This window comes from Leucoraja erinacea, chromosome 50 (genome assembly GCF_028641065.1).
Source record: "Leucoraja erinacea ecotype New England chromosome 50, Leri_hhj_1, whole genome shotgun sequence".
Taxonomy (NCBI): domain Eukaryota; kingdom Metazoa; phylum Chordata; class Chondrichthyes; order Rajiformes; family Rajidae; genus Leucoraja; species Leucoraja erinaceus.
Genome location: NC_073426.1, coordinates 322,204 through 343,975, shown reverse-complemented (window position 1 = coordinate 343,975; position 21,772 = coordinate 322,204). Strand labels below are relative to the sequence as shown.

Genomic DNA, 21,772 nt, shown 5'->3' with positions numbered 1-21,772 from the left:
GATGTGGATCCGCTTTTCCAATTGAGAGTAGGGAAGATTCAAACAAGATGACATGACTTCAGAATTAAGGGACAAGTTTAGGGGTAACATGAGGGGGAACTTCTTTACTCAGAGAGTGGTGGCTGTGTGGAATGAGCTTACAGTGGAAGTGGTGGAGGAAGGTTCGATTTTATCATTTAAAAATAAATTGGATAGGTATATGGATGGGAAGGGAAGGCAATGGAGGGTTTTGGTCTGAGTGCGGGTAGATGGGAGTAGGGGAAAATAATTGTTCGGCACGGACTTGTAGGGCCGAGATGGCCTGTTTCCGTGCTGTAATTGTTATATGGTTATATCTCTAGACTCCTGCTACCCTGATTCAGTCTGAAGAAGAGTCTCGACCCAAAACGTCACCTATTCCTTCTCTCCAGAAATGCTGCCCGTCCCGCTGAGTTACTCCAGCATTTTGTGTCTATCTTTGGGGCAGAACAAAGCCTGGCATGGGATAGGTAGATACAGTTGAGGAGGGCTTTTGATAGGCAGATGGTTAGACAAAGGCCGGAGATGAAGACCAAAGTTGTGAATTTTGAAGCCAGAGGAAGGAATGTAGGTGGAGGGGGAGTGGGAGATGGTTGTGAGTCCAGTTGGGGCACAGGGAGGAGAGGGGGGCGTTTGGCTCATTACCTGAGATTGGGAAATTCAATATTCTATTGTTGGGCATAGGTTTAAGTTGAGACGGTACAGATTGAAAAGGGAGCTGACTGATAACACAGACACAGAAGGTGATAGGTATAATGAACGAGCTGCCAGTGGAAGTGGTAGAGTCAGGTAGAATAATGTTTTAAAGACAATTTAATCAATTATATGGATGGGAAATGGTTGAAGAATATGAGGTATAGTTTTGCTCGGATAGAGATCTTAGTCGGCATGGACTGGTTGGGCCGAAGGGCCTGTTTACATGCTGACTTTAAGACTGTGATACCTCACTTTGATCCCCTGTGGCCTGGCTCCATGTTAATGGGTAAACCTACGTCTATTTGTTTCTATCTATGCTTTTAAACCCATTTAGCATTATTAAAATCTAAATCATACCGTAGCTTTTTAAAATCGTGGGAATAAAAGCAAAGCATGAATCTCGCCCTCCTTTCAACCTCTTCACTAGTCACAAATTTCCCTGTAATTATGAATAGTATATTTCAGTCCAGTTGCCATCAAGTCTCAACAAGACCAACGTTGCATTACACAGGTAGATACTTCTTACGAGAATTCCCTGATTTTGTAACTAATGAGACGTATTAATGAAGCAATTTCCTTCATTTCCTTTCAAGTGGTCACTGCCTGGAGCTTGAGGTTTTTTAAGTAATCACATGTTTCTGAACCTTGAATTCTGAAACAAAGTGTTGTAAAGCAACATCCTGGTGAACCTTTCTGCACCCTTTGTAATGTAATGACATCCCTCCTATAGCTGGGCAGCCAGAATGTCACACACAACTCCAAGTGTGGTATCTAATGATGGACTGGCTTACAGGCTTTTCTGAGTCACCATTGAACCCAGCCAGGACTACTGCCTTTTCTGCCGTACCACTCGGCCTTGTCCCTCAAGTGTAAAGTCTGCAATTCGTGTAACCTCTGTTGCTGCAGGTTTGTCAGTGCTGTCGGACGTGTACCCAGCCCGAATCCTGCCACAATTACTCAACGAATATCAAGTATCATCACAGGAAGCTGAGAAACCACGATCTGTGGAGACGCGGATGAAGATTGGAGAGGTCCTGATGAGGAGTACGAGAGCTTTGGGTGAGGCAGCTGTGACAATACCCTGACGCAAGGATGCTTGCTGTCGGTGTCTGTGGAAGATACGAGGGTCAGAGCTGCTTAAACCCTATTACTGGTTGGGTGAACTGGGTGTGAACCACACCAGGGCAGCATCAGAATATCTTTCTGTTCCTCCTCACTGCCCGTATTTAAGGATAAAGAACTCAAAATCACGGAGGGCTGAAGAGATGAAGGGTCCAAGTGCACGATATACTAAAGTGTAGTCGGCTTCAAAAGAATAATCAAAAGTCAAGGGACAACTGCCTTTTAACTGGACAGACAGGATATAAATAGGAGACGGTTTGGTTGCAGATGCTGGAATCCAGAATAAAAAACATACCAGAGGAAGAACTCAGTGGGTTGGGCAGAGAGAGGTGTATGTCGAGATCCTGCATTCCGCCCCATCCATCCTTTGTCTCTCTTCCTATTTTAATTTTACCATTCCAACATCTGCAGTGTTTTTGTATGGAGACTCTGGCTATATTCAGATGTCAATAGACCTTTGGAGATTAAGGGAAACCAGGAACATGGGTTAGTTCAGGGTAGGGGTAAAGAATAGCCTTGATCGTATGGAATGGTAGCCGAGGTGTGACTGACCTACTCCTGCTAGTTCCCCTATATTCTCTAGCTGAGACCTTCTGCCCACCCTCTCCTCTTCATCTGCCCCAGCTCTATTCCTCAAACCCCTTCTTTCTCCTCTGCCCCTCCTGCTCTCTGTGCCCTCTCACCTCACCCTGGCTTCTCTCTCCCGCTAGGTGAGATGGCCTCTCACTATCGTGACCAGCTGATCCATGTGTATTTGATGGGGACCAAGGATGTGGATAGTTGTGTCCGAGCCAGTAGCCTGTCGAACCTGGGGGAGCTCTGCACCTGGCTGGACTTTGCACTGGGACCAGTCATTCACGAGGTAAGCCCAGGTGCTTCACAATGTTGGGGCCTGTTTATGGTTTTTACAAATTCCCCCACACATTGGATTACAACCTGTGTGTGCCCATCAGCTGGTTTAGATACCAGCCTTTTCCCTGCAGCCCTTCTTGAATAGAGGCACAACATTTGCCACCCATCAGTCTTCTGACACCTCACCTGTATTTAATGACGACTTGCAAATCTGAGCCAGGGCTCCTGCAATTTCCTCTCTAGCTTCCCATAGTGTCCTTCGATATATCTGCTCAGGCCTGGGAGATTTGTCTACGTTTATATGCGTCAGGACCGTAAACACCTCATCGACTGTAATACTGGCTCCTCTCGAGACGTTTCCATTGACTGCCCGAAGGTCCTCAACCCTCCTGTCTCTCACTCAGTAAAAACAGAAGAGAACCTTGCCCATCTCCTGTGGCTCCACACGGAGTTTTGATTCCTGAGGGGTCCCACTCTCTCTCTGTGATGAGGTTAAGGAGACTTACACAAATACATGTCCGTATTTACCATGGGTAAGATCTGGAATTCATGGATTAAAGAGCAGTGCGGGAGCAGTGTGCTGGCCTGATCATCTCCTGTTCACTCTCTGCTTCCACCAGGTGACTGCGTGCCTTTCTGCCATCGTGAAGACTGAACGGGAGGCTGAGGTGCGGCGGGCTGCTGTTCACGTGGTCACGCTCCTGCTCCGTGGACTCTGTGAGAAGGCTCTGCAGGTAAGCAGTCCTCCTCTTGCAGACAGGACAGAGACTCTGGAAGTGTTGCAGACGTTTCACGCTGCCTCAGGAAAGCGGCCAACATAAATAACCAAGAACCACTCACACCCCAGGTTATTCCCTCTCTCCCTGCTCCTGTCAGGCAGAAGATCATAAAAGCACATACCGCCAGATTCAGAAACAGCTCCTTCCCAATGTCAGCAGACTATTGAAGGGGTTTGTCCTATAAACGAGGGTGTGGTCCCGATCTTCTCACCAACCTCATTAGGGACCTTGGACTTTTTCTCTCTAACACCATGTTTTGCACTTTGGTATTTTACTCTTTGCTCATGTCTTGTATTTGTGTAAGGCTTGATTGTAATCCTGTACAGTATGATTGAACACAAACAAAGCTGTATCTGCTGTATGTCGATACTTGTGACAATAATGCACCTGTCCTCTCCCGCAGGTGCTGGCTGATGTTCTGCTTGAGCTCTACCGCTTGCTGAAGTTTGCCGTGCAGACAGATGTGGACCAGCTGGTGCAGCTGCACGCACAGCTGGCGCTGGAGGAGTTGGACTGTGTCGTCAGAGGCATCTTGTTTCCAGAGGAAAAACTTGAAAAGAAAATCACTGTGCTTCCGTAGTAGGTTCCAGCATGTGTAGCCTGCTTCATAGTGCTGCAAGTATAAGGATTGTGACAGCACTGTTGTCTTTAGCCCCTGACGGTGGTGTGGTGCTGACTGATCCTACAGAGTGGGGCTTCAATGGTGTGGGGGATTGCAGTGTTCTTCCAGAATTACTGACACATGTTGACCATGTTATAAAGTGGTGCAGTGGTTTCAACCAGTGTTGAGCCCAGGGTGAGTCAGCCCTGCAGAGGCAACGGGTGCTGCTGGTACTCTGCAGTGTGCAAGCTGACTGCCCCCTCAATGTACTGATTGCCAGCCCTGCCGCTCTCCCCATCACTGGGCTTCTGTTCCCCACTCACTGGCACCTTGTGCCCTCACTCAAGCTGTTGACATGTCTCTGGCCTCACATTCACCCTGAATGTTCTGTTGAACCTGTGAGATCCATCACTCTGAATCCTCGTCGCTACTTGTGTGTTTCCACCTCCTCCAGCAGGAGGCAGTGACACCATGAACTGGATGTGAAGCAGCTTCAGTGAGTGTGAGCAGGACAGTAATCTGCTGAGGATGTGGTGAAGAGCTGGCTGGAGCTTGTGCGAGCTGCCAATGACGAGGGCAGAGGTCAGAGTCAGAAGCATCCTGATCTGTCACCCAAACTACAGGTTGTTCCTCTCCACACGGGGATGGACCCTGCAAGGAGTTTCTAGATCTCCATCAGATGGACAAGGATGGAATGTTTGAAATGTACCCATGTGTTATAAGGTGGTGCAATGATTGTGACCTGGATTAGTAGTCGGATGTTAGAATTTGAGGTAAAGGACCACCTGTACAGTTGCAAATTTTATTCAGTTGATTAAACTAACTTAAAATAAAAAGAATGCCACAGATTCACACAGCGTATCCTGGCCCTTCGGCCCACTATGACCTTTTTGCCAACACACTCATCCCATTTGCCCAAATCTGCATCCTTCATGCCTCGCCCCATACAACGTCTCTTCAACGTGGTCATTGTTTGTGATTCCAGCACATCCTCCAACAGCTATTTCAAATATGAACTGCTCTTAGTGTAAAACAGAATCCCCTTCCTCTCACCTTAAACCTGCGTCTCTAGATGTTGATACCCGACCATGGGTAGGGTTGCTGAGAGACTGTTTATCCTGAGGCATGACATAGACATGAAGAAGATTAATCTCATCTATCTGTGCCTTTCATAATGCTATGCACTTCCATCCGGCCACGCCTCCGCCTGAAACCCACCTTCTCCGGTGTAACCACGTGCTATTGTGCGGAGAGGAGACTGCACACAACACTCCCTTGGAAATAAATGTCTTTGCCGTCATCTGATTGTGCGGCAAGGCTGGCCCGGTGAGTTGCCACCCTCTATCGGGCTGGACCCAGTGACGATGAAGGGACAAACTGTTTCCAGGCCAGTCTGTGGGAGACTTGGAGAGGAACCTGCAGGTGGTGGTGTTCCTGGGTATGGAAATCCTTTGTCTCGGCGACAGAGGAATGTGTCTGAGTGTGGCGGAGTTGAGTTGCAGGTGTGCAGTTCACATGTGGACCGTGTGCTGTCAGTAATGGGCGGTCTGAGGAACATCTCCTACTCCTTCTCTCCAGAGATGCTGTCTGGGCCGCTGAGTTACCACGTTTTAGTGTCTATCTTCGGGAAATGGTCGCTGTGTGGAACCTGCTTCTCAACAGCATTCAATGCACTTTAGATCCAAGGCTGGTGGATTTCTGATTACTGAAGGAATATAGAGTGGAATCACAGACACACCATCATGGTATAGGGGCAGAAACAGCCTGTTCACACATGATAGCCCGGTGGGAACAAGCCCACCCACCGCCTGCCTGCCCGCCTGCTGGTGCTCCAAGTTTGACGACTTCCAGCCTTCAATGGGTCACTGAGAGTATTTATACCGACGCATGACATGGACATTCGTTTGGACAAATTAGGGAACTGAAATGAAGTTTTAAAATAAAACCTGAGAGTCCGGAAAATATATGAAGCACCTATTGTCTGGTACTGACCAAGGAAAATAACAATAGAAAGATCAGTTCCCCTGATGTTTGCATTCAGGGATAGCGTGCGGGTTACTAGACCACCCTCTGGGGTGACCCTGACCGTGAGAGCAAACCCCTGCCATCAGAGGGTTGCCTACCCCAATGCTGCGCGGGCTGCCGAGACCCCGAGCCGGGAATGATTCTGCTCTCCAGCCCTGCATCCAGATCCCGCCTGTCTCCTCCACCCAGTGCCGTGCGACCTCTCGCCCTCCCATGCTCTCTCCTCTCTATTCCACCCTCTCTATTCCTCCCTGCCCAGCCTGAAGCGTGTCGCTGCGCATCCCTCTGCCGGCAACTCAAGAAGCTCGTTACCGACTCTCTCTCTTGCTCCCTCCTCTCCCCGCCCTCCATACGTTCATCTCCACTCGCCCCCCCCCTCACCACTTCTCCTGCCCATCCCTCGGTCCTTTCCCCTCCCCTGCCTCTGACTGGGGTGGGGTGGGGTGTGGAGGTGAGGGCAGCGGGGGAGGATTCACCCATTTTCCGCCTCTGCTCCGGGTATAATAGTCGGAGCCGCTGCGGAGTCCGGAAACCACGATTCCCACTTCCAGAGAAGGTTCGGGACCGAGCGGAGCAGCGCATCCACCCAGGTACTTACTGCCCGTGAACAATGACAGGCAGACAAAGGGACGGGACGCGGTGCGGAGCCTGGAGAGCGGGAGGTGACAGGAGAGAGGCTGTTAGTGCTGGCGTGGAGGCGGCTTCACCTGTCCTCTCCATCGGGAACCCAAATCACAGAAATTCAGGGTTAGTTTCAGGGTTTATCATCTTGTAGAGTCTGCAAAGCGCCGGTTGACCACTTTTCCACACGGATTGGGATTTCAACGCTGACACAGAACAAAGATAAGATGAGGACACCTTAGATTGTGCGCGGGAAACAACATCGGGACAGGACGGTAGCACAGATTACAGAAGGTGCAGGAGCACACACAGACCCGCAGTGACACAGGACTTCATATAACCATACAATGCAGTAACACCCAACAAAGTGATGCATAGCAGTAACAGAGGTTGTAGCCCTCCGGTGCAGTAGTCAGAATGCAGGGACAAGGCATATAGCTCCGAGCAGGGAGTGCAGGAATGCACACAGTTCTATAAAACTGCAGCAATGCGTGAATATTCCTCATGGGAATTCACTGAAGGACATTGTGTGCTTGGAGTATTCTAGTGAAATTCTAGAACGTATTAACATCAATAGAGAAGGCATTAAATGTCGAAAACGCCTCAGGATGGATAACCCCCCACGATCACACAGAAAGGGCGGCATTTGATAAGATCCCACATAGGAGATTAGTGGGCAAAATTAGGGCACATGGTATTGGGGGTAGAGTGCTGACATGGATAGAAAATTGATTCGCAGACAGGAAACAAAGAGTAGGGATTCACGGGTCCCTTTCAGAATGGCAGGCAGTGACTAGTAGGGTACCGCAAGGCTCGGTGCTGGGACCGCAGCTATTTACAATATACATCAATGATTTAGATGAAGGGATTCTAAGTAACATTTACAAATTTTCAGATGACACAAGCTGGGTGGCAGTGTGAACCGTGAGGAGGATGCAATGAGAATGCAGGGTGACTTGGACGGGTTGGGGGCGTGGGCAGATGCAGTTTAATGTGGATAGATGTAAGGTTACCCAAATGTAAGGTAGCAAAAACAGGATGGCAGATTACTATCTAAATGGTGTCAAGTTGGGAAAAGAGGAAGTACATTGGGATCTGGGGTTCCTTGTTCATCAGTCTATGAAAGTCAGCATGCAGGTACAGCAGGCTGTGAAGAAAGCGAATGGCATGTTGACCTTTATAACAAGAGTTGAGCATAGGAGCAAAGAGCACTCCTGCAGTTGTACAGGACCCTAGTGAGACCACATCTGGTGTGTTGTGTGCAGTTTTTGGTCGCCAGGTTTGAGGAAGGACATTCTTCCTATTGAGGGAGTGCAGCGTAGGTTCACAAGGTTAATTCTCGGGATGGAGGGACTGTCATATGCTGAGAGAATGGAGTGGCTGGGCTTGTATACTCTGGAATTTAGAAGGATGAGAGGGGATCTTATTGAAACATATAAGATTATTAAGGGTTTGGGCACGCTAGAGGCAGGAAACATGTTCCCGATGTTGGGGGGTCCAGAACCAGGGACCACAGTTTAAGAATAAGGAGTAAGCCATTTAGAACGGAGACGAGGAAACACTTTTTCAACCAGAAAGTTGTGAGTCTGTGGAATTCTCTGCCTCAGGGGGAGGTTCTCAGGATACTTTCAGGAACGAGCTTGATAGGGCTCTTAAAAATAGCGGAGTCAGGGGATATGGGGAGAAGGCAGGAACGGGGTACTGATTGTGGATGATCAGCCGTGATCACATTGAATGGAGGTGCTGGCTCGAAGGGCCGAATGGCCTACTCCTACACCTATTGTCTATTGTTATCTAAAAAAGACACAAAGTGCCGGGTGAGGGAGCATCTATGGAGAACGGGTATGTGATGTGTGGGTCGAGACCCTTCTTCAGACATTGTTGGGTTGAGGGTGACCACTGAGGGAGAGGGGAGCAGGACAAAGCCTGGCAGCTAATAGGTAGATACAGGTGAGGAAGGCTGTTTATGGGCAGCTGGTGGACAGCGGCCAGAGATGAAAAACAGGTGTAAGACAAACGCTACCCGTTCTTCTCCCTCTCCCCCTTGTCACACCTGGAGGTTTTCACCATTCCCCCCTTGACCCCTCCCTCTTTCTGATGCAGAACGGCCAGTTAGTTGACAGTGGTCTTAACTTTGTACCTCAAAGATGTAGAGCCTGCCATGATGTAGAGCTTCTCCTGTCACCTCTGCCTCCAAACATTGTTCTCTGGGACAGACTCCTCACCGCCTAGTCATGTCCTCTTCTCCCATCTCCAACATCTCACCTCCTCATGGAGGCACCATCACCACCTTCTAGCCCCACTGTCCTGTTTATTTCCAACATCAACCGTCTTGACTGCTCCCTCCCCCCACCCACTCCGATCTCACTCTGAGCGCACAGCCTTCAGCTCACTCAAGGCTATAGTCCCAACTTGTTATTAAAGCCACCAACAAGCCAAGTGCCATTGTCGTTTGGTCGTTAGATCCTTACCGTGCTGACCAGACCTACCCCTTGACCATGACCCCACAGATGAACACCAGGCCATCATCTCCCAGACTGTTTCTGATCTCATCAAGCCTAGCCATCTCCCCATCACAACCTGCGACTTTATTATTCCCAGACCCACACTGCCCACTTCAACCTCCTCCAAAAATCCACAAACAGGACTGTCCCTGTACCTCCTCCCTCACCTCCATTGCCAGAGTGATGCCACACACACACAAACTGGAGGAACAGCCCTTTATATTCCACTGGTGCACAACCCAACAGTATGAACGTTGAATCCTCCAATTTCAGGTAACCACTTAAGTCTCCCCTTCTTCTTCCCCCCCCCCCCCCCCCCCCCCCGCCCCCGTGACTCACCTGGACTCACATCCATTTCTCCCCTCCCCTTTCACCTCCATCCCATCATTGTGCTTCACAATTTACAACTCTTCAATCTTTTTGTCACACATTTGTCTTTTTTATCTCTGGCCTTTGTTCATCATCTACCTATCTAAAACCCTCCTTACCTGTATCAGCCCATTCCCTGACCAGCTTTGTCCTGGCCCTCTTTCTCCGCCCCCCCCCCCCCCCTCGATCAATGAAGAAGGGTCCCAACCAAAACATCACCTATACATGTAGGAAGAAACTACAGATGCTGGTTCCCCAGGTTTTATTTTCTCCCCAAAATCCATAAACATAACTGCCCTGGCAGACCCATTGTTTCTGCTTGAATTTATTTCCACATACCTCGACTCCATCTTATCCCCCATGGTCCAATCCCTCCCAACCTATGTCCAAGACACCTCACCCTTTGTCTCTTCAATTACTTACATTTTCCAGGCCCCCACTCCCTCATCTTTACTATGGCTGTCCAGTCACTCTACACCTCCATCCCTCACCAGGGAAGTCTTCAAGCCCTCCGTATCTTCCCCAACCGCAGAACCATCCAATTTCTCTCTAGCAACATTCTCCTCCACTGAGCGGAGATGGTCCTCACTCATATCTTATCCTTCGACTCCTCCAACTACCTCCATCCCCATGCTGAACTCAATTAACTTTCACAACTAAATTCCATCCTGCACTCAAATTCACAGACCATCTCCGACATCTTCCTTCCGTTTCTTGATCTCACTGTATCCATCACAGGTGATAAACTATCGACTGACATCTATTATAAAGCTACTGACATCCACAGTTATACAGTTATCTAGACTACATTCCCCCCCCCCCCCCCCCCCCCCCCCCCCCCCCCATTTCCCCCATTTCTCCGTGGACGCTGCATTTTGCACCCAAGATGTGGTGTTCTATTGCAGGACATGAGATTCTTTAGAGAACAGGGATTCCCTTCTTCCATCACAGATGAGGCCCTCACACATGTCGCCTTGGTATCCTGTAGCTCTGCTCATAGTCCGCCTCCCCCCAGTCTCAACAGGGACACTGTCCCCCTAGACCTCACCTTTCACGCCATCAGCCGTTGCATACAACAGATAATCCTCCAACATTTTCGCCACCTCCAACAGGATCCCACCACTAGCCACATCTTCCCATCTCCACCCTTTTCACTGAGATCATTCCCTCCGCAACTCCCTGGTTATCTCATCCCTTTCCACCCAAACCACCTCCTCCCCTGGTACTTTCCCCTGCAACCACAGAAGGTGCAACATCTGTTCCAATACGTCCTCCCTCGACTCCGCCAAGGACCCTGACAGTCCTTTCAGGTGAGGCAGAGGTTCACTTGTACGTCATCTACTGTATCCGCTGTTCCAGGTGTGAACTATATATCGGTGAGATCAAGCGCAGGCTCAGTAATCATTTCACTGAACACCTTCATTCAGTCCGTCTAGGCCTACGTGATCTCCCGGTTGCTAAACACTTTAACTCCCCCCTCCCATTCCCACACTGACCTTTCTGTCCTGGGCCTCCTTCACTGTCAGAGTGAGGCCCAGCACAAATTGGAGCAACAGCACCTCATACTTCGCTTGGGCGGCAGTATATTAACTTATCTAACTTCGTAACCCTTGCTTTCCCTCTCCTCATTCCTTCCCCACCCTAGTTCTCTGACTACTTTCACTGTCCTTCTGATTAAATGTCACCGACTGTATTCCTCCTTGTCACCTTCCCCATAGCGAACAATGATCTATTCTACATTCTCGTTTGAACAACATCCCCTTTGATCTCTCATTTTCACACCTTACCCTTCCATATCTCTATGTTTCCCTCTCCCGACACTGTCTGAAGAAGGGTCTCGACCTGAAACGTCACCCGTTCCTTCTCTCCAGAGATGCTGCCTGACCCGCTTAGTGGTGTCTTTCCCTTGGTGAGTTTGACCTCCACCCAAATGACTGAATGTCTTCTGAGAACGTGTCTTAGAACTGTACTTATTCCATCAGAACCTGTTTCCTCAAACTCAAACATGCTGAATATCACCAGTTGATCACCTTGCAACCATGTCTGTGTGATACTGCCTATCATATTTATTTGCCAGTACTTTAGCTGTTGGTTTATTTATATTATAAATGCGTTATAATTATGATACAAAGCCTTTAGCTTGTCTTCTTTAATCATCTGATGTTGTTTTAGTACAATAGACCTATTGCCCCTCGTGCTGATTTCCCTGCCATCCTCCTTCACATTCTCCTGTTCCTATTTGGGTCCTCGCCCCTCCCTCTCCCTCTGCACCCTGGTTTGGGTCTTGGCCTCTGCCATTCTGATGTAAACTGTCTCCAACATCATTGGTAAACCCTGCTTGGCCTGGTGGTAAGCCAAGTCACACTGAACTATACAGGTCAGTTTTCCTGTTCCTATACTCACTAGCATGTGGCATTGCTACCTGACATCCTGCTGTTTTAATCAATCTCCTGACCCCCTAAGTTCTGCATCTCCTTCCTGTTCCAGAGAATGCCTGGGGAGCGACTCTGCACTGCTTTGCGGATCACAGCGAGCACCCTGTTTGCCTTGTCTGTCCTGGTTGCCATTACCTGCACCTACATCAAAGGCTATCAGTTTGGCTACACAGAGAACTACCACCTGTCCTTTGGGCTGTACGGGGCCTTCCTCACTTTGCACCTCTTCATCCAAAGTTTATTTGCCTTCCTGGAGCATCGGAGAGCCAGGAAGGAGAACAGGCCCCTCAAATTCACCAAGTCAGTGGCCCTGTGCATCGCCGCCTACCAGGAGGACCCTGACTACCTGAGGAAGTGCCTGGCGTCGGTGAAACACATCGCCTATCCCAACCTCAAGGTGGTGATGGTCATCGACGGCAACCAGGAGGAGGACATGTACATGATGGAGATATTCAACGAGCTGATGGGTGTGGAGAACAGCGGCTCCTACATCTGGCAGAGTAACTATCACCAGGAGGGCCCTGGAGAGACAGAGTTTACCCAGAGCCAGGGCAAGAGCATGGTTGAGCAGATCGTCAGGCAGTCTGCCTTCTCCTGCATCATGCAGCTGTGGGGAGGCAAGCGGGAGGTCATGTACACGGCCTTTGCTGCCCTGGAAGACTCTGTGGATTATATACAGGTGGGTGAAGACCAGGGTCTTGGGGAAGGCACTGAGGTCATCAGTATGTACCAGTCATCTTCACAGCTGTGGGCTGCTGATCTCACTGATTACTGGGGCTGATCTTCCACAGCCCACAACTAGTTATACAACAGAAAATAGACACAAAAAAAGCTGCAGTAACTAACTCAGTGGCTCAGACAGCATCTCTGGAAAAAAGGAATAGGTGATGTTTTGGGTCAAGACCCTTCTTCCGTCAATGGAAAAGGATTACAATGGATATTATACAACAGCACAGGAACTGGCCCTGGCCGTCGATGCCTATTAAACTAATCCCATCTGCCTGCACATGGTCTGTATTCCACCATCCATGTTCATCTGCCCGTCCATATCAATTTTAAATGTTGCTATTGTATCTGCTATCACAATCACCTCCGGCAGTGCATTCCAGGCACCAACCACTCAATGTAAACAAAAACTTGCCTCGTAAATATCCTTTAAACATTGCCCCACTAGAGTTAAGGTTAGGTCCTCGGGTATTTGATGCTTCTACTCTGACCATGTCTTCTATCCATGCCTCTTGCCATTTTATAATGTCCTGTTAGGTCTCCGTTCAAACTTCAATGTTCAAGAGAAAAAAGTCTAAGTTTGTCTAACTCTTCTTATAGCAACTATTCTCCAACCCCAACATCCTTCTGGATGTTCAGTCACCTTTGTTTCTTCCTCGACCGCACAACCACCCACACCCTCCTCCCCTGGTCATTACTCTCATCAATTTCTCATTCAACTCCTCCCACTTCCTCCAAATCCAAGGCGTAGCTGTGGGCACTCGCATGGGCCCCGGCTATGCCTGCCTCTTTGTAGAATACGTCAAACAATCCTTGTTCCCCAAATATACACCTATCCCCGAACTCTACCTCCGCTACGTTGACAACTGCGTCGTTGCTGCCTCCTGCACTCATGCAGAACTCACTGGCTTTATTTTCACTACCAATTTCCATCCTGCGCTCAAATCACTTGGACCATCTTTGAAATCTCTTCCGTTTCTTGATCTCACTGTCTCCATCACAGGGGATAGACTATCGACTGCCATCTATTATATACTTACTGACACCCATAGCTATCTACACTACACTCTTCCTACCTTGCTTCCTACAGACACTATCCGCTACTCGCAATTCCTTCATCTACGCTGCACCTGTGCCCAGGATGAGGCGCTCACACGGGTCTCCTCAGTATCTTGCAGCTCCACTCTTGCTCCCCCTCCCCCAGTCACAAGAGACAGTCTCCTAGTCCTCACCTTTCACCCCATCAGCCGTCGCATACAGCACATAATCCTCCCACATTTTCACCACTTCCAGCAGATTCCCCAACTGTCCTCATTTTCCCATTTCCACAGAAACCGTTCCATCCGCAACTCCCTGGTCAACTCGTCCCTTCCCACCCAAACCACCCCCTCCTCTTGTACTTTCTCCTGCAACTGTAGGAGATGCAACACCTGTCCCTATACCCCGCCCTCAACTCCACCCAAGGACCCCGTCAGTCCTTTCAGGTGAGGCAGAGGTTCACTTACACCTCCTCCAACCTGGTCTACTGTATCTGCTGTTCCAGTTGTGGACTCCTGTATATTGGTAAGATCAAGCTGAGACTCAGTGACCGTTTTGCTGAACACCTCCGCCCAGTCCGCCTAGACCTATGCCATCTCCCAGCTGCTAAACACTTTAACTCCCCCTCCCATTCCCATACTGAACTTTCTGTCCTGGGCCTCCTTAAGACCAAACAGAAAATTGTAGGAACTCATATTTTGCTTTAGCAGCTTACAACCGAGCGGTATGAATTTGATTTCTCTAAATTCAAGTAACCCTTCCTTTCTCTCTCCATCCCTCCCCCACCCTAGTTATCCGACTAGCTTCACTGTCCTGATTAATTGTCCTGATTGTATGACTGCTTGTCACCTTCCCCTCAGCCAACAATAAACCATTCTATATTTCCTTGATCATCGTCTGCGTTGATCTGTCATTTTCACATCTTGCTCTTCCATATCTCGAGGTACCCGCTCCCCTGACTCTCAGTCTGAAGAAGGGTCTCAACCTCAAACGTCACCCATTCCTTCGAGTAACTCCAGCATTTTGTGTCTATCATTCTGGTAAACCTGGTCTGCACCTTTTTCAAAGCCTCCGCATCTTTCCTGTAATGGGACAACCAGAAGTGTAAGCAATACTCCAAATGCAGCTTAACCAGTGTCTTATGAAGCTGCAACATGCACAGCGACCACAATATAATAAGATTTAACCTACAATTTGAGAGGGAGAAGGTGAAATTGGATGTGTCGATATTGCAGCTGAGCAAAGGGGACTATAGAGGCATGAGGGAGGAGCTGGGTAAAGTTGACTGGAAAGGGACCCCAGCAGGAATGACGGTGGAACAACAATGGCTGGAATTTCGGGGAATAATTCAGAAGATGCAGGATCTTTTCATTTCAAAGAGGAAGAAAAAATTCTAGGGGGAGAAAGAGGTGACCTTGGCTGACAAGGGAAGTCAAGAACAGCATAAACTCAAAGAGAAGGCGCATAACATTGCAAAGATTAGTAGGAAGCCTAGAGGATTGGGACGCTCTTAAAGAACAACAGAGGTCACTAAAAGGGCAATGCGGGGAGAAAAGATGAAATACAAAGGTATGTTAGCCAATAATATAATAGAGGATAGCAAGAGGCAAGAGTGGACATTGGACCACTGGAGAATGATGCAGGAGAAGTGATAATGGGGAATAAAGAAATGACAGGAGTTGAATAACAGTTGCATCAGTCTTCACAGTGGAAGACACCAGCAACGTGCCTGAAATTCAAGAGAGTCAGGGGGTGGAAGTTAGTGGAGCGGCTATTACTAGTGAGAAGGTGCTTGGGAATGTGGATAAGCCACCTGGGCCGGATGGACTGCACCCTAGGGTTCTGAAAGTGGTGGCTCAAAAATTGCACAGGGATTAACAGTGATATTTCAGGAATCAATGGAGTCAGGAGTGGTTCCAGCCGATTGGAAAATGGCCAATATTACCCCACTGTACAAAAAGGGAGCAAAGCAGAATAGTAGAAAGTATATCTCCTCAAGGTATGCCTACTTTGAAGAATGAAGAAGGGTTTCGGCCCGAAACGTCGCCTATTTCCTTCGCTCCATAGATGCTGCTGCACCCGCTGAGTTTCTCCAGCAATTTTGTGTACCTTCGATCTTCCAGCATCTGCAGTTCCTTCTTGAACACTTTGTAGAAAGTATAGGCCGGTTAGTCCGACTTCAGTGGTTGGTAAGATTTTACGGTCCATTATAAAGGATGAGGTTACAGAACACTTAAAAATTCCTGATAAAATGGGCCAAAGTCAGCATGGTTTTGTGAAGGGGAGATGTAGCTTTGCCGAATATGCTGGAATTATGACTGTACAGGACAAATAAGGTAGAGGCAGTGCACGTTGTTTACCTAGATTTTCAGAAAGCCTTTGATACGATGCTACATGGGAGGCTACTGAGGAAGGCTACAGCTTTGTGGCCAAGTTTGTGGATGATACGAAAATAGGTGGAGGTGCAGGTAGTGTAGAGAAAGCAGGGACTCTGCAGAATGACTTGGACAGGTTGGGAGAGTGGGCAGAGAAGATGGAGTATATTGTAGCAAAGTGTGGATTTTGGTAATAGGGATAAAGGCGTAGACTATTTACTAAATGGGAAGCAAATCCAGAAATCGGAGGTGCAAAGGGTTTGGGAGATGGTGGTGCAGGATTCCCAAAAAGCTAATTTGCAAGTCAAGGCAGAAGCAATGCTAGCATTTATTTCAAGAGGACTAGAATACAAAAACAAGGATGTAATGCTGAGGCTCTATAAGGAGCTGGTCAGGCTGCATTTGGAGTATTGTGAGTAATTTTGGGCACCATATCTGAGGAAGGATGTGCTGGAGAGGGTCCAGAGGAGGTTTACAAGAATAATCCCAGGAATGAGTGGCTTAACATATGATGAGCGTTTGACAGCGCTTGCCCTGTTCTCGCTGGAGTTTAGGATGACCTAATTGAAACTTACTGAATAGTGAAAGGTTTGGATAGAGTGGATGTGAAGAGGATGTTTACAATAATGGGAGAGTCTAGGACCAGAGGTCATAGCCTCAGAATTAAAGGACGGACCCTTTAGAGGCGGAATTTCTTCAGTCAGAGGGTGGTGAATCTGTGCAATTCTTTGCCACAGAAGGCTGTGGAGGCCAAGTGAGTGGATATTTTTACATTTTACATCGCCCATTTCCCCATCTGGTCTAGATCTTTTGGCAACTTTCCTCATGAACAAGTCTGCTCATTTTTGTGCTATCCGCAACTTATTAATCACACCACCTACAGTTTCATACGATCTTGTATATATTATATGCACACACACATATTTCATTTTTAGCGATAACAGGCCCTTCGGCCCACCGAGTCCACAATGATCCCTGCACATTAATACTCTCCTACACACACTAAGGATAATTTTACATTTACACCCAGCCAATTAACCGACAAACCTGTACGTCTTTGGAGTGTGGAAACTGGAGATCTCGGAGAAATCCCACGTTGTCACGGGGAGAACGTACAAATTCCATACAGACAGTGCCCCTAGTCAGGATCGAACCTGGGTTTCGGACGCTTAAGGCAGCAACTCTACCGCTGCACCACCGTGCCACCCGTAAGAATATATACAAATATATAAACGTAAAAAAAAACAAGAACTAAGGAGCAGCCCTGATCCCTGTGGTACACCACTGGTTACAGACCTCCAGTCAGTATAATACGCCTCTGCCACTCACTACCCTGCCTTCAGTGGCAAAGCCAGCTGCGATATTGATGCAGACATCATGGGCTGAAGGGCCTGTTTCAGTGCTGTTCTGTATTCTTGAAGACAGAATATTGAGGCACTGATGCGCGAAAATTGCGTGCGTGTGTGTGTGTGTGTGTGCAGACGTATGGCGATCATATATCTCAGTGCCATGTTCCAGAAGTCTCTCTATAACTCTTCATGCCTATACTGTTCGGAAGCAGAGTGATATGTGTTCTGCATGAACTGAGCTGGTCTTGACAATGTCTCTCTCCTCAGGTGTGTGATTCAGACACAGTTCTGGATCCAGCCTGCACTGCCGAGATGGTGAGAGTCCTGGATGCAGACCCCAGTGTAGGGGCAGTGGGAGGTGACGTACAGGTGTGTACAACTCGTGTCACAGTTCTACCTGCTCCAGCCCGGGAAATCAGTCAATGCTTGATCAGTGGTGACCAAATAAAACTTTCCCACAACCCTGCCAAGGATTGGGGCTCCGTGCATCTCCAACAGATTTACATCTAAGCATAGAGTACAACACAGTAGCAGGCCCCTGGCACAGCTTCTCCATGCTGACCAAGTTGCCACATTTGGCTAGTATTTGGCCCATAGCCCTCCCAACCCTTCTTATCCAAGTGTCTTTTAGAAGTCAAAAATGAATCCCTTTCTGCAGCTTCAGGGCGCCATCCTTGCTGCCCCCGAACACTTCATCCAAGGGGATCATTCTTGTGAACGGCCTTGAGTAGGAACCGAGCTGCAACTGAAGCTCTACCCGAGATGTCCACGGCAACCTCCTGCCTCCACCGCTACTTCACCAAAACATTCAGCACAATCAAACACGGCTACTTTAACTCGATTCTACAAATTCCCCATCATTAGCTCAAACTGCTCCACATGGCCCTCAATCTTTTCCAAACATTTCGCCAGAGTCGAGCTGCTGGACTGCAGGGATGGTGTTACCTGGTCCTCACCTCAGGAGCATTGATACTGTAGATCACTGCTCCCACTGATAGATCAATGTTCCCACTGACCACCTGTGTGGTGAGCTCAGCATTGCCGTACAAACCACTCTGCTTTGCCCACAGATCCTGAACCAACACGACTCCTGGATTTCCTTCCTGAGCAGCGTGCGTTACTGGATGGCCTTCAACGTGGAGCGAGCCTGCCAGTCCTACTTTGGCTGCGTCCAGTGCATCAGTGGCCCCCTTGGCCTGTACCGAAACACGCTGCTGCGCCTCTTCCTACACGACTGGTACAGCCAGCATTTCCTCGGCTCCAAGTGCAGCTTCGGGGACGACCGTCACCTCACCAACCGCGTGCTGAACCTGGGCTTCAAGACCAAGTTTACGGGCCGCTCCCGCTGTCTGACCGAGACTCCCAGTGGCTACCTGCGCTGGCTAAACCAGCAGACCCGCTGGAGCAAGTCGTACTTCCGCGAGTGGCTGTACAGCGCCCTGTGCTTCCACAAGCACCACCCCTGGATGACTTACGAGGCTGTGGTCAGCGGCTTCTTCCCCTTCTTCCTGACGGGCACGGTGCTACAGCTGTTCTACCGTGGCCGGCTGTGGAATATCCTGCTCTTCCTGCTGGCCGTGCAGGGTGTGGGGGTGTTGAAGGCGGCCCTGGCCTGCCTGTTGCGAGGCTCGGCCCACATGCTCTTCCTGTCCCTCTACTCGCTGCTCTACATGTCCAGCCTGCTGCCGGCCAAGCTCTTCGCTCTGCTCACCATCAACCGGCCGGGCTGGGGCACCTCTGGACGCCGCCGCCTTGTGCTCAACCTGGTGGGGCTGCTGCCTGTGTCCGTATGGTTCGCGGTGCTAGCCGGCGGTCTGGCCTACACCGTGTACCGGGAGTGCCAGCAGCCGCTGCCCGACACTGAGAGGCCTTTCCTCATCGCCGGCTCCGCCATCTACGCCTGCTACTGGCTGCTGCTGCTGGCCCTCTACCTGGCCATCGTGGCCAAGCCCTGCGGCCGCAAGCAAGAGCTCCCCGACCAGGCCTTGCTGCAAGCCTGAGGCCCAGATGTGTGACTGAGCCAAGCACCCAGTGGCAAGAGCTCTGTCTGTCTGTCTGTCTGTGCCGACCCACAGAGGAACGTGCAGCCTGGGCCGGGCGTTGCAAGGTCATCCCGCAGTGGGCTCTGTCTGCCGGCCACGTCTGCTGGCCACTGGAGGGATGGGCATGTTCAGTATTTGTGGAAATGATCTGCAATTTGCAGCAATGATCAGCTGAGTTCCCACCGCTGCAGAACCGAGCCTGCCATTCACCCCTTTTACAATGCTGCTGTTTTTTGTAAGTAGTTTATTTTTTTACGACACAATATTTAGACTATAGCCACGGCTCCACTTGCCGGGAGTGCATGGGCTTTACGATTTGTACAATACTTGGCAGTCGCGGTGCTGACTCATTTATCTCACTGTGAATGGTGGTCGCTCCCTGCAGAAGGCTGGTCACAACATCCACTTTTGTAATCACTGACCCAGGCATTAAACTATGCTGATGGTTTGGAGAAACTTAATAAAATAAAGATTATAATATGTGATGTGATATAATATGTAAACCTCTCCAAATCATTTGAATGACCAGGATGATGGTTACACGAGGAAAAGCAGGCAGCATGTGCAGGTAACAGATTACACTGAGGATTTGTTTTTGCAGGGCCATCTCTGCATTAATCCACAGCAACCTATGGGATGGGCATTGATCCACCTCTGGCCCCGAAGTGGAGAGCAAAGTCAATGAAGGGCACAGAACATGGCTGATAACCACAAGCCCACCTCCCACAGCTACCTGGATTCCATCACATCCCACCTTGCGACAGGCAAGGAAATCAGTCATGCACTTTCTTCATTCTGATGACAGCAATTTCCATTTTTTTGGAGATAGCTTCCTTCCTCTGAAAGCATGCTTCCCCTTCACTGTAGTTGACATGTCTCTGAAGCAGCCAGTTTCTGACAGGGTTCCTCACAACCTTGCCTTCCTTTCCATGGTTACTGTGCTCCGTCTCCTTAACATCCCACCACCTGATACGGTTACAGAGAGGGTGGGAAAGGTATAGGACAAAGGGAACAACACTAACAGATTGATTTGATGATAAACTTGATGAGGTCATCTCATTGTTAGGATGATCCAGGAACTTTTTAGAGAGAACACAGGAACAAACATTGGGAAAAGCAAAACTATTGGAAAAGCCCAGTGGGTTTTCAACACAGGCTATTTAACACAGAGATGGGAGACTGAGATGATGTAGATGAACGGCGTATAGTACAAGGTGATGTGGCTGAATGTGTCTAGAAGTTTGCAATGTACCCAGACGCGAGTGGTGCTGGCCGACATCTCACATCAAGCTTTTTCTAAGTGTGGAGGTTTCTCTCCATAAAGCTGTCATATTTGCAACATTCTCCTACTTCAGATTTCATCGCCCTGTATCCCAGTCACAGCACACCCTTTCCTCCCTCCCCGTCGTTATTCATTTTCTGTTCTTTTACTCTCCCAACAGACCAGTTACATTAACGCCTTCATCACCCACTACCACTTTGCCCATTCACTCTATCCTGTGCTCCAACCTGTCACTCAGCCAATTTCCCTTCTTCCTCTCACTCCCTGGGCCATGTGGACCATCTGCCCCTGGCTAAAATCCTCGTGAAGATTCATGCACAAATTCCGCATTAAAGCCCCTCATTACCATTTCAATGTTAAATCATATTAGTCTAGCAGAAACTTCCTGAATAAATCGACATCACTGACCTTGCTCAATCTAATCTGCCCCCTTTCTAACTTCTGTCCAAGTTGCTTTGCCCACATTCCTTCGTCCACTGTTTCTTTGAACCACTAAGGCCACTTCAAGGCCATTTCAGTCAATGTGTTCTGATCTACGTGAAGATTAAGGATTACAAATGTGACTGCATCTTTCCCACAGCCCCGTGCATTGATCAACATTGCCCATTGGAACAGAAGTGCTATGTGGGTTCTGCCAATTTGTTGATCCTCCTGATCTCCACCCAAACTGGCGCGACTGCCTGACCACACGAGCCCAGATCATCCCACACGACATGTCATCCTTTATCTTGGATTGCTAATTCCCTCTGCATTTTGCTGTGGAGTATTCCGTTCCTAGCCCAGGGTGCTTTGCCACCATTGGATCATGCAGACCTCTCTCTCTTCTTGGTTCTTGCATTCAGACATTGCCTTTAATTTTTTTTTTTTCCCATTTCCCCCTTTGATCCATTTGCTGTTTCATCACATCCTATCACTCCCTACTCACCATCATCCATACC

General features: G+C 48.9%; 2 protein-coding genes across 2 annotated transcripts in view; both read left to right on the top strand.

The window, feature by feature from the left end:
* The window catches only part of tango6 (transport and golgi organization 6 homolog (Drosophila)), a 57,789-nt gene extending 52,872 nt beyond the window's left edge, over positions 1–4,917 (top strand). The window contains exons 15-18 of the mRNA XM_055664906.1: positions 1,621–1,773; positions 2,547–2,698; positions 3,309–3,422; positions 3,871–4,917. Of these exons, the coding sequence (XP_055520881.1) occupies positions 1,621–1,773; positions 2,547–2,698; positions 3,309–3,422; positions 3,871–4,047 (596 nt within the window). The 3' untranslated portion in view covers positions 4,048–4,917. The remainder of the gene's footprint in view (positions 1–1,620; positions 1,774–2,546; positions 2,699–3,308; positions 3,423–3,870) is intronic.
* A 136-nt stretch (positions 4,918–5,053) lies between these two features.
* LOC129715067 (hyaluronan synthase 3-like) lies at positions 5,054–21,744 on the top strand. The gene is made up of 4 exons (XM_055664908.1): positions 5,054–6,683; positions 12,075–12,701; positions 17,778–17,879; positions 18,581–21,744. Exons 2-4 carry the CDS (start codon positions 12,078–12,080, stop codon positions 19,508–19,510), a joined length of 1,656 nt encoding a protein of 551 aa, XP_055520883.1. The 5' UTR covers positions 5,054–6,683; positions 12,075–12,077; the 3' UTR covers positions 19,511–21,744.
* Positions 21,745–21,772: the final 28 nt, after the last annotated feature.

Bases quoted from the DNA above. Each gene is read 5' to 3' on its own strand.
- LOC129715067 (XM_055664908.1), top strand. From the start codon at position 12,078: ATGCCTGGGGAGCGACTCTGCACTGCTTTGCGGATCACAGCGAGCACC. The intron at 12,702-17,777 runs GTGGGTGAAGAC...CTCTCTCCTCAG, and splicing joins ACTCTGTGGATTATATACAG to GTGTGTGATTCAGACACAGT. The intron at 17,880-18,580 runs GTGTGTACAACT...CTTTGCCCACAG, and splicing joins CAGTGGGAGGTGACGTACAG to ATCCTGAACCAACACGACTC.